The sequence below is a fragment of the Pezoporus occidentalis genome, unplaced genomic scaffold (assembly GCF_034315485.1).
Source record: "Pezoporus occidentalis ecotype Australia unplaced genomic scaffold, CSIRO_AGI_Poc_V1 ctg194, whole genome shotgun sequence".
Classification (NCBI taxonomy): Eukaryota; Metazoa; Chordata; class Aves; order Psittaciformes; family Psittacidae; genus Pezoporus; species Pezoporus occidentalis.
In genome coordinates, this window is record NW_026913791.1 from 1,348,834 (window position 1) to 1,361,837 (window position 13,004).

The following is a 13,004-nucleotide window of genomic DNA, read 5'->3' on the forward strand; positions in this document are numbered from 1 at the left end:
GAGGTGTGGGCTGGCCCACCACTGCAGTGAGAAGGTAGAGATGTAATCTAACAGGAACTGTGCGGTGTGAGCTGTACTGTGCTGTGGGAGGGCAGCTGATGCAGTCTGTGCAGCCCAGTGTGGTCCTTGTGTTATCCCTAAAATGAGGGTTCTTCATGCGGTGTGCAATAAGCCAATCAACACACAGGGTCGAGATACTTGTTTTTATTTCAGTTCTGCAGAATCAGGTGCTAGGCATCTAACAGAGCCGGCACACAGGCATTTCGATTCGCCTGATATTTATAGTAGCAAGATACAACTGATTGGAGGACAAAAATTTCCTCTACTGCCCATGATTACACATTTTAATGTTTATGCATTTAGCTTCAGGTTTAAAACAATTAGGGCGGTCCCCTAACTATCATGCTCATTATTCACAATGGGGTGTGTATCTTGGCATTGTAACTATCCAAGGTTAGTTAAGGATCCACTCTGTACAAAGACATACATGTGTATTTAAGTCAGTAAACATAAAACTGCGAACCAGAAGTTTACAGCCTTTCTTACCTTGGGGATTTCCCTGCTGACGTTGCTCTCCAAGGTTAGATACATCCCACTGTTTCAACACAGGGTTGCTCATTTTACAACTTTTAACCTTACTCTTTGCACATCACTTTGCAGCCTGGCATGATCCAGCAGTAGGCTGAACAATGCTTGGGAAGCTCAGGGATGTGACACATGGTGTGCAGTGGCTGGGCAGCACCTTGCTGGGTACGCAGTGGTGTAAGGACCTGCAGAATTTGGAGGATAGCGTGAAGGCAGTGACCTAGGCCAGTGACTGAGTGCTAAACTGGACTGTGTGGCATAGCTAGGTGCAGTGCGGTTCAGTGACTGGAAGCAAGACGGTGTTGGGCTGCTCCATGTAGTGAATGCAGGCTAGGCTGTGCAGTGAGCAATGCAGTGGTGAGAGCTGCTCTGCGCAGTGTCCAGAGGTAGTGCAGTGCCACAGTTGAAGGGAGATGCAGTGCACTACAATGCAGTGACTCGACGCTAGGCAATGCAGCATCACTGCTGGGATGCAGGAGCTGGTTAGGAGGGAGGTGTGGTACAGTGTCTGGGGGGACTGCGAGACCCGGAGGTGTCTCAGGGGCAGGAAGGTGCAGTGTTGTGCAGTGCTTGGAACAGCGACACAATGCAGAGCTTGACAGTGCTCCTGCAGCGCCGTGTCTGGAGGAAGCTTAGCGGAGTGCTCGGAGTCACCACAAGGGTTTGGAGGTGCCCGGGTGACCTGGCAGCGGGGCAGTGCCCCTCAGCCGCCGAAGCGCGCGCGCATGCAGTGCAGCACACCGGTTAACGGGGGGGGGGATTTACAAGAGGTCTCTGCGCACGCGCGCCACCGCCCTGCCGCAGCGCCCCTCCGGCGGCGACCCCCAGCCGCCCTCCCTCCCGCCATTGGCTGCGGGCGCGGCCCCCCGCACCGCTCCATTGGCTGGTGGCGGCCGCTATGCGGGCGGGTCGGCAGCGCTGCGGCCCGCCCCGGCGCCCCATTGGCGGCCGCTGTGCCCCTCAGAGCCGCGGCGGCCGGTCCCGCTGCGCCGCGCCCGGCATGGCGGCGCCCGCAGCCCCGCGACCGGGGGCCGCAGCCGGCGGCCGAGCCCCCAGCGCCGGCGGCTGCCGGGTGAGGAGGGGTGTGTGTGGGGGGGAAATCCACCAGGGCAGGGGCTGGAAGCGGAGCTCGGCGAGGCGGGGACAGGCGGCGGGGTGCCCGGCCCGCGCCCTGCTGTCTGCCCAGCGGTTCCCGTTCCAGTTCGGATTCCAGGCGGCCCTGATCCTCCGGCAGCGTCTTCCCTGCGGCGTGCCCGGGGCTCCTGCCGGGACCTGCTCGGCCTCCGGGCTCCCGCCGGCCCCGCTGTCCTGAGGCGCCCCGGGGCGCTGCGGGATGGCTGTGGCGCGTCCCGGCTGCCCTGCGCTTGGGTGGAGCGCGATGCTTGCCAGGCCCCGCTGTGTGTGGCGGTTTCGGAGGGTATTTATCTGAAGTGGACCGGGGCATAAATGTGGACGGAGACTTGCGGCGTTGCCCTGGGGCAGCGTGGCAGTGCCCTGCTGCCTCTCCGGAATGGCATTTACCCTTGTGGGACGAAAACCCCGCAGCTGCCGAGGGTGGTCGTTATTATTTCACTGATGCAGGTCAGGTAGCACGCGAAGAGCGTGGGTTTGGATCTGTGCGTTACTGGGAGTGTGGGATTGTGTGTTTTGGGAGGATGACCATCGGAGAAGGTGGCTCCAACCTCAACCTGTTTTTCTTTCTCAGGTCATGTAGAAGAGCAGATTTAATGTGAAGATGGGACTGTTGGTGTTTATGCGTAACCTGCTGCTAGCCCTCTGCCTCTTTCTGGTACTGGGATTTCTGTACTATTCCGCTTGGAAGTTGCACCTCCTCAGATGGGAAGATTCAAGTAAGTATGAGCACCGTGTAACTCCTTCTGGGCTCCCTGAAACGACTGTCAAATTGTTGCAGTAGTACTGAGGTGATTCTGATTTACTAGTATTAGTGGGATGTGATTAAGCCAAATCAAATGCTGGAGCTTTTAGTATGCTTAAGGGGTTGAATTTGTGATTACCTAATGCTCTTTATGGCTTTACTTTTATTACTGGGTACAAAAGCAGGTTCACACTCTGTAACTGTAATATTAAAAATTCCAGTTCTTACAATATCCTATGTTAGTTTATTCTTAATTGTCAAAATAGTTTTATGTGCTGAAGTATTTGTTCCCTGAACATTTCTGTACATTTTACAGTATCTGAGGTGAGGTTTTTTTCTCTGGTGGATTTTAATTTCCTTTTGTAATCATATATGCTGGCTATCTTGTCATCTTTCTTTGTCCTTCAGAAATCCTCATCTTCCATTTATCTGCCAAATATCTCTCATCTGAAAGGATGTCTCTCAATCTCCTTAAGTCTAAAGAGACATCTGACCTCATTGAATACAATCTGAGGATTGTACTGTGCAGTAATGCTATAGGAGGTTTTAGCTGCAAAGGGATATAAATTAGGCTGAAGTTTGATTGCTCAGTAACTGCTCTTATTTTTGCTTGTGGTGATTGCTTTCTTGCTTGCTTGTGAAAAGTGTTTGTTGAAAATATCAATTCATTCCTTTCCCCCTCCTGCCCAAAACACAAGCCAGCCTTCTTTGCAGCTGTTCCACGGGCTGTTTCAGACCCCTCTCAGCTGACCATTGCTCCCTGGATCAGTGGCTGAGAAACACTCATCCAGAAGGATTGTTTTCCAGTCTGACAAAAAAGCTGTCCGTCAAATTCCTTCTTCACTGTGTAGCATTACTGTGCATACTGCTGGAGATTTCTGCTGTAATACTTATTGCATTTAATATTGTCATACCTCTGTATGTGTTGGTACATGTTCTAATTTTTGCATGATGACGGATGATGACTTGGATGTGGCATTTGCACTGATGCAGTGATTTTGACAGGAGGGCTCTTAAGGTGTCTTGTACCAGAACAGGTATTGTAAGACTGAATTTTTGAAAGGAAATGCATAGTTGCTTTCTGAGCAGGGATTGTTGCTTTAGGTTTGTTCTTCAGAGAGGGAGTCCAATCTTGATTGTGACCTTCTGAGAACTAACACTTTTGTCAATGAAGTATAGAAAATCCTTCCTGCATGAAAAGAAGTACAAAATGTAGTTAAAAGGACATTTATGTATCTCTACCACGTGATGAGCTGTTATGAAATTATACCACCTGCTATCCTCTACTTCTTTCGTACCACCAAAAATTATGCTGGGACTTCCCAAGGCCTGCAAAAAAACCCTTCAGGCCACAGCTTGTATGTGAACTTTGTTAAACGTGGAGGAGAAGTGCTGTGTTTATGTGCCACATACCAAGGTGCTGGCATGAGTTTTAAATTTCTTCAGGTTTCACCTCTTTGGATTTTGTGCTTTTAGTTTCCTGTGCCGTTTGTTATTTTATGCCATGACAGTCCCTGGGGAGTTCTGTGGTAACTTTTTGTCAAGAGTTTTGTGATGCAGCATTGCAAATCAGTATGCAAACATTGTGGATTTCTAAAAATGAATGCTTCTACCTGGAAAGATGACTTTAAGTTCCAGCCAAGTTAGAGTGATTTCTGTTGCGCGTACTGGCTGCTTTTGGATGTTCTGACAGGAGCCCTGTGAGGTGATGTCACAGGCTTTTTGCTAGCTGTGTGTCTCCTTTTAAATCATCTTGTATATAAAATATGTTCTTCATTTATTCTCGGAAGTCACAGTGCTTGCATTAAGCTTATTCAGCTAGTTTGAAGAATAAGCTTATTGATCTTTATCAGCTGTCACAGTGGATATGGGCTGTACTGTTGTTTGTTTTCTTCTAGACGCTTGTATAGGTTGTGTCTCAAATATCAGATGAAGCTCCTGGAAATATTAGTGTAAACACCAGTCCAGTGTGAGAGGGCAAGATTCTGTGATTACTTTTGGAAACAGCTAAGATGATACCAGTTTTCAGTTGATCTTAAAGGAGTTTTGCATGAATCAAAAAAAGTTTTGTTTATCGTGGAATTTTGTGCATGAGGAACTTACGCAGATTTAAAATACAAATTTAAAAGCCTATAGTGGGAAACTTGATACAACCAGTTAATGTTAAGCTTCTATAAATAAACATTTGGAAGTTAACAAATGACAGAGTTGAAGTTGCTCATTTAACCATGATTAGGCTTTCTTGAGCATGAGTAATATGATACAATGTGTAATGGTGCAATTATACTTTCTATTTTGTGAAGGGGAGTCTTAGCTCATTTCACAAGACAGGGTGGTGCTTGATAGCCATTCATGGGTTTGTATCCTGAATTACAATTCAGTGTGTGACCTTGTAAGTCTCCTTAAGCTTGATACGATCATGCTGATGTCCCCAAAGGCAAAACTGAGTTAGATGTGTTAGCTTTAGGGTGCTTCGTCTAAGATTATTGGGTTTGATGTGTAAGTTATCTTCTTTTTCAGTTGTTTTTTCTTTCTTTGTGACCAGTGTCTTTATTTTGTTTGTGACTCCTTAGTTTCAGTAATCGCATTCATCTTTGTTCTGTGTTGTGTGGAGAGGAGGCATGAAACTAAGCTGATCCTGACATCTGACACCCCTGCAATCTCTTCAGATTCTGATTTTAGTAAACTTGACACCTGCATTTAATAATGGACACATATTTGCTCTAGAGCATGATGAAAAATACTTGATCTGCTTACTTGCTGCTTGTATGGTTTGTTCACTTGATGTTTTAGAAACTGCCTCTGTATGTTGTTGATATGGGTGAATTTGAATGGTAACTGTAAGGAATCTGCTGAGACTTTGGAGTTTGTATATTTAGCTGCTAAAGCAAGTGAATAAAGTAATTTATTTGTTTGTACTTCTGACACCTCCAAGAAAGGAGGCTAAACTTTGAATAGGCTGAAAGATAGGAATCAGTGTTTTTCTTATCATTTCTATTTAAATCTGTCCTCCTTGAGTGATGCCTTAGTGAGTTCTGAGAGATTCTTATCCTTACTGTGCAACTGTACACCTTGCCAAAATGCTGAAGAGATACAAAAGAATTAATTCTCTAAGGCTTATCTTTCTTGTGTGAAGAATAGATTGAATTCAGCTAATGTGAACTAATTAAAGTCAAATTAAATTCGACTGCTGCTTCAATTCAAGACAAACCTCCAGTGGCTACCCCTCTGTCATCCTTTTAGTGACTGTCATGGTCGGCTACTCTTCCCTGAGCCTTGTTTGATGTTGGTGGCAATATAGTGTAAGTTCTCAGGGCAGCAACAAAGTGCAAAAAAATGGTGCGTAGCACTGTAGAAATGCAGGAGGGCCTTTGAGTTCTGGTGATTGTTTGGAGTTTATGAACAGTGTTTAGGATAGAGGTACACTTTCCTTTTTCTTTTTTTCTTTCCTGATTTCTGTAATACAGTTTCAGTCTCTGACAGTAGTGGTAAGAGTTGAACATTGTCCTTCCATGTTCTTCCCAGACAGGCAACAGTGACAGATGCTGCAGCTCTCTGATTAAGTGTTAAGTTGCATGAAGGGTGTTAAGCACGCAGAACTGATAACACAATGTGGGAGACAAACAAGGAAATAAGAATTTTGTTATCAGGTTAGCTGTCATGTACATTCTAGAAGGACCTTGCAGCAGCAGATAATTATAACTCTGTTCGTTGTGTTTCTTTCTGGACACTGAGTTATCAGGGAATTCTTACATAGTACTGGTAGTGACAGGAACAGGTTTGGAAGGTCAGGTGCACTACAGCCTTTTCCTAATAGCTTCTGGTCCTATTGGTTTCACCTTTCCTGATGCATTTGGCTCTGTGGAGGAAGGAAGATGTTATCTGTATGAGTGTGAAAAAGACAGCACACAGGAAGGTACCCCATTATCTTTGAAAAGTATGATGGGTGATGGAATTGAGCTGACAGTGCCTCGTAGATTTGCCTCATCAGCTCGGAGGAATGCATTTTTACCCATAACTGAAGGACAGGATATAGTCATAGTAAAATTTAATGCTGATGTTTATTATTTAACCCAGTATGTGTATAGCTAATTTTGCAACTTAAAAATGAATGTGTTGTAAGGAAGGAATGATTCCATTAAAAATGTCCTGGCTATGGAAATATTGAACTCATTCCCCCAAGGCAGATTTTTTTTTGCCCTCTGAAAGTATTGAAATATACTTCAGAAAAGGACAGTGTGATGCTGTTTTCTTGTTCCCTGTTGCATTTAGGATTGAATGAATTTAAAGAAAAACATACTTTACTTTAGGTACTTTTGCCAAACCCTGAGTTAATACAATTTGTAGCTGTAGATTTTGAGCTTGTCAGTTTGAATGTGGCTTTTGAAACATCTCCAGGTACATTCTGTTGATGCCTCCATAAAGAAATCGAGTCATTACTCTGTCATCTGTTGCTCTGTGTTATTTTCAACCCTAATGCTGGAAAGGCAGCCAAAGAGATAAAGCTCTGGGAAGAGATTTTCTGAAGGTATTTCAGGACCCTTATCCTTTTCATACTTTTTTTTTTTTTTGATGTCTGTTTCCATGGGAACTGAGGAGACATAAACAGGCAAAACTGACTCACTTCTGGTTGCAGGTTTTTACTTTGCTTGCATTTCCATGGAAACCAGTCTCGCAGCAAAAAAAAAAGGCTAAATTAGCCAAAAGCAATCATACCTTTATCTTTAATATACCAATTTCTCTCAAAGTGGAGTAGTATTTTTGTCAATTCCTGTATAGGGGACTAAGAATGTGTCGAAGAAATGGATCTTTTTATAAGGGTTTGGAATGAGTATGCTCTTTTGCATGTGGCTAAAGCTTCACAGTCTGTGTGATGATACATAGTGTGGGTACAACTGTTGTATCTTGAGTTACTAGGGGTGTCATTTGTTCTACGTTAAGGAGGTGGATCTTGCATACACTGACATCTCACTTCATTCTGTTGTTAAATGAAAGACATTCAGTCAGTGAGCAACTAGGCCATGGAGACAAACTTGTTCCCTTTGTAGAAAGAAGCATATAATAGTTTTGTGTTCAGATCATCATCTCTGGGAGTTACTGTCCTACTTGCCTTTGCCAGAAGAAGGAAATGCAAGAGTGCCTCTGTAGAAAATACCATCTCTGTGCCAGCTCAGCTTGGCACTGGGAGCATAAATTTCTGATGAAAGTAGTTTGAGCTAAGCTGTCTGAATTTATGGTTAAGTGGGTGAGGGAGCATATCCTTTTATACTGTAGAATTACAAGGCACTCATGCCCCTGTTGTGAAGGCGGCAAGCAAATGGTGATGTTAACCACTTCACTTGCTCTGTATCTATGTGAAGCCTTAGCATTAGGGAGGAGAGTGTGTGTGTTCTTTTTGGTAGATGGTTGCTGCGGCTTTCCAAGCTGGAAAGCCTGAGAGACTTTAACCTTGTGGGCATTAGCTATTTTAAAAACTCTGTTTTGGATAGTATTATGTAGCAGTGTTAAATTTCCTGAAACAGTTGCTTTTTTTACTTTTCAGGAAGGGACTTGGAACAGCATTGGAACAGATTATTGTGAATTCACTGATGTTTGAGTTATTAGTAACTTCAAGGTTTGCTTTGTCTATTCAGCTGCTCTGTAGTCTCCTAGTGCTGTACTTGTTGGGCCAAAATTGAGACCAAATATTTAGAAAATCCTCATAACATGGTTCCAGCTTCAGATTTAAGGAAACTTTGCTACTTTTCAGATGCGTTAGGGATTTGAGGATCACGGTGATGCTTTATAAAATGTTAAAAATAGGAAGTAAAATTATTAAGGCAGCAGTGAATATTGGAAACACAGATGTAAAAACAGGAGTTAAAACAACAGTTCTCTGGTAAAGTAGCTTAACTTTCCTAAGAATTCTCTTATTGGGCTGAAACGTTCCACTTGTGTTCAGCCTGAAGCTGAAAACTTTAGTGTACTAAGGGTGGTGATTCTTTTATCTGTGCAGAATAGAGAAAAATGGATTTAATGCCCAGAAATTGTTACTGCTGTTCCAAGCTACTTTGTGCTCCCTGTTAATATGCCAGAATAAGAAGCATGGCTAAACTTAAACTCTTGCAAATCAGGACATTCAGTTGTGGTAGTATCTTCCACAGCTGTAGTTTTGCCAGTTAATTTTCTCTTGGCTGGAGGTAGATGTGTATGTTCCTGAGTGCTCTGTCTGTTTGATGGAACCACAAAGAGCTGCCTGCCCTCTTCACTAGAGGCAGCCCCTCCAGGACAGAGCAGTCTTCTCAGTGAATATGGATCAGAACTTCTAAGGTCAATAAAAGAATTAAAAACAAAATTTAAGAAGTTCATCAGTGCTTCTCTGTCTTCTAGAAGACAGTGCTTCACAAGGTAGGCTAAAGACGTAGGGGAATGAAAGTGCTTCATTTTTTCTGACATGTTACCATGTATTTAGTGAAACACCTCATGTTACTTTACAACCTTGCTGTTCTAAGGACCCTGCTGTCTGTCCAGGAACGGTGCTGCTGTAATGTTAACAGCGCAGGGAAAAACTCTGCTGGGGCAACGAGAAATGATACATTACAGTGCTGTTGAGGGAGCAGGCGTAATGTTGCTTTGTCCTTGAGATTTCTCCAGAGGAGGAAAGCTCCCTGAACACTCCTCAGACTTTAGGGGCAGATTTAGTGAAGGGCAGTAAGAGCATAGCACCCTAAGCACTTTGTGGATTGAGGAGTAGTTGTAATGCTATACTTGTGCTCATTGTTACTCTGTCTTCATTTGAGCTTTTTCAGCCCTATGTTGCTGTTTTAGTTCTGACTTTTTAGCAAGATAGAAAGCAAAGTGCAAGAATACTTCTCCATCCCCCTACACACAGTCGGGCCTTCATTTTGCATCTTAAAATAGTAAGATACTCTTGCTATTTCTGACAACAGCAGTCTTGTTACTGTTTGAGTCCCTGTTCGAGCCTTTGTATTTCTCCCTCTCTCCATTTGTGTTGCTAGCTGATGGGTGCAGTTGAGGAACTTGACCAGTTCAAAACAGTGTGGTTTTAGCTTTGCTTACTTGACCTTAACCTAAATTAGTGTTTCACTTGCTTCACTTGCTCAACTTTTGTTGTTGTGATTTAATTCTGGTTGGCAACTCAGTACCACACAGCCACTCACTTACCCCTCCCCTCCTCCGGTGGGACGGGGAGGAGAATCAGAAAAGATGTAAAGCCTGAAGGTCAAGGTAAGAGCAGCTTAATAATTAAAATAACGTGTAATGTAATACTAATATCAATATAATAATGAAAAGGGTAATAAAAAAAGAGATACATAAACCAAACAAAAACCACTTAACAGCCAAATGATGCCCAACACAATTTCTTGCCACCTGCTGACCAATGCCCAGCCCATCCCTGAACAAGGATCAGTGACTCCTTGTCGACTTCCCCCACTTAATATACTGGGCATGATGTTCTATGGTATGGAATATCCCTTTGGCTAGTTCAGGTCAGCTATCCTGGCTGTGCTCCCTCCCAGCTCCTTGTGCCCCTCCTTACTGGCAGAGCATGAGAGGCTGAAGTGTCCTTGATCAGGATAAGCACTACTTATCAACAATTAAAACATCGGTGTGTTATCAACATTGTTCTTGGACTAAGGCCAAAAGACAGCACTGTACCAGCTGCTAGGAAGAAAATTAACTCTATCCCATCTGAAACCAGGACACTTCTGCATTTTCTCCCTATCCCCCAGGTTTGGGAAGGATATGTTCCTGTGACTTGTGGTAGGAGAATTGTGATAGTGTTTGTAAGGGGCAGCAGTCAGTGTCTTACATGCAGCCAAAGCTTCATCCTCACATGCAGTTTTGCAGAGGTCAAAGTCAGCACCTTTTGATATTCTGGAAGGTACAATGCAGTGAAAGCACTTTACCTCTCTTAGAAATTGCTCTGCAGCTGAGTGCTTTCAGAGGTGAAAGGACTTATGCATCTCAGCTGACTGTGAACCCCTTAGCACTGAGTTCAGCTGGAAACAATACCTCCCTGTGAGGACTATCTCATCCACATTAGTAAGTAGTTCTCTGCCTCTCCTCCATCATGTCATTGTACATCCCTTGGTGCACAAGGCATGTACCTCTGACCTCTAGCTGTTGCAGCAACGGCAGTTGTGCCATAAAATATACCCAGCCTCAATGGAAAGCTCGACCTTATCACTCATTAGGTGGAATAGATCACATGGGCTTTCACCAGCAGCTTTAATACAGGCAGGTTGGCCTTGGGCACCTTTCATGCTCATTTCAAATCTGTTTCATGTCAGTGAAACAATTTTTGAGAAGCAATTTCCCAAAATTGTTTCTCAACAATGCACTCAGTGGTGCTGTGACTGGATTCAGGCCACGATAGTCTACTGTTAGTCTCCACTCTCCGTTAGACTTTTGCACTGGCCATATGGGGTTATTAAAGGGTGAACGGCTCCTACTGATCACTCCTTGGCTCTCCAGTCTAAGGATCAGCCTATGGATGGGAATCAGGGAGTCTTGGTTGGTGCGATATTGCCGCTGGTGCACTGTGATGATCGTGATTGGCACTTGTTCTTAACCTTCAGCAACCCCAGAACAGAAGGATCCTCTGAGAGACCAGGCAAGGTGGACAGCTGCGCAGTTTCCTTTGTCTCCAAAGCAGCAATACCAAAAGCCCATCAGTACCCTTTTGGGTCTTTGAAGTACCCTATCCTGAGGTAGTCTGTGCCAAGGATGCTTGTAGCCTCTGGACCACTCACAGTAGGGTGCTTTTGCCACTTCCTCTCAGTCAGGCTGATTTCAACCTCCAGTGCAGTCAACTCTTGGGATCCTCTTGTCATTCCAGAAATGCAAATGGGTTCCACCCCTTGACAGCTTGATGGCATTAGGGTGCACTGTGCACTGGTATCTACTAGAGCCTTGTACTTCTGTGGGACTGATGTGCCAGGCCATCTGATTCACACAGTCCAGTAAATCCAAGTGTCCCCTACCTCCACCTGGCTGGAGACAGGGCCCCTCTAATAGTCATCACAACGTTGGTCACCTAAGTCTTTTAGAAAAGGATTAGTCATCTTTATCACAGGAGTTGGAGTAAAATCAGCTCTTCCACTCCATCTGGGAACCTGCTCACCAGAGACTGAAGCTGCAGCTTTCATGGGATGATCATCCTTGACCTTTGTTCTCCTCTTCAATTCACGCACCCGTTCCTCCAGAGCTGAGGTAGGTTTTCAATCCCACTTCATCATGTCTTCTCCATGATCGTGCAGGTAAAACCATAGGGTGGCCCGTGGCATGTATTTCCTGTATCTTCTTTCTCGAGCAGTAGGACGCCTTTTGTTAATAGCTGAGATGTGGGTTGGTACACGTGGGGAGCTGGATAGATGGGATAGATTGTCTCTCAATTGTTTCTCAACAATTGTCTCTCAAATCTGTTTTCTGCTGATATTACTGGGGCAATAACTTGTGGCACAAAGGAGGTAGTATGTGATTTATCTCAAACTGGTCAGCTGTTGCTGCTGTGATCTGAGTGTGGCCTTAGTACTGATTCTGACCATGCATGTCACACTCAGGGATGTTTTGCAGAGGAGATTTTTCCTAGATTATCTCTGCTAACCTTTTTGGTGCTCTTGTCACTATAATATCTCATTTTTCTGTCACTTCAGTCTGGCTTACATCACAGTGTCAGGCTGAGGTGACAGAACAGCTAAACCAGGGTATGACTCGCAAGGACAAATACAAAATGGGTGATGAGGTATGTCTCTCTATGAATTATGTATCTCTCCTGCACTTTAGAAGGAATGTAATCGTGCATCCAGGCATCAAGCAAAAAGTAGTTTGTACTGTGTGTGCATATCCTGAGTAGATGTTTGAACCTGAGATAGATGATTTCAAGTGGTTACTCCTTCAGGCACCACATGATTATATTGCTTTGTATGCCTTGCTTTCTTGAGGAAGTAATAGCCTGTGAGGATAGTGCTGAAATTCTAGTCAGGTACAAAAACTACAGGATGTTTGTTAACCAGTTCTTGGTATTTTCAGTAACTGAATGCCAAGACAGTTCAAGGTACATATCCCTGGGGGCCAAAACTTCACATTTCTTGCTCTGTTTAAAAAAAAAAAAAAAAAAAAAAGGAAAAATCAGAATGTGTTAAAATAGCTATTTCTATTTTTAAGAGCTTATATATATTTATGTTGCTTGTCTTCAACTATTTTCAGATGATGCTAGAATCCCTCCTACTTTAAGTCAGTTCCTGTTACAGCACGTCATTTTTTTGCAGCTATTATCCTGTGGATTTCAGTATTAGGGACGCTGAACATGGGTTCATCTGAGCTGCAACAGTGGAGTTAAGTATGCCCCTCAATAGTTCCTGAAATAAAGGAGTAACAGCCTAACTACAGAAAAGTTTAATGGGCTACAGTGAGAAAGCATGTTCTGTGTACTATTTTTGTTCAAAACATTATGCACAGATGCATGTATGCTTTAAAGGAAGTAGTGGAAACGAGATGGCACAGAAATCAATAAAAATTGAGTTTTTGCAACAGGTAG

General features: G+C 44.0%; 1 protein-coding gene across 7 annotated transcripts in view; it reads left to right on the forward strand.

Annotated features, from left to right (window-relative positions):
- Nucleotides 1-1,569: 1,569 nt before the first annotated feature.
- The window catches only part of ST3GAL3 (ST3 beta-galactoside alpha-2,3-sialyltransferase 3), a 188,256-nt gene continuing 176,821 nt past the window's right edge, over nucleotides 1,570-13,004 (forward strand). For 4 of the 7 annotated variants that reach the window (XM_062617309.1, XM_062617308.1, XM_062617307.1 and 1 more), the window contains exon 1: nucleotides 2,291-2,435. In XM_062617309.1, coding sequence (XP_062473293.1) covers nucleotides 2,321-2,435 — 115 coding nt within the window. In that variant the 5' untranslated portion in view covers nucleotides 2,291-2,320. Of the gene's footprint in view, nucleotides 1,658-2,290; nucleotides 2,436-13,004 lie in introns of those variants that run through there. The other 3 variants (XM_062617311.1, XM_062617312.1, XM_062617306.1) reach the window with 2 other exon arrangements.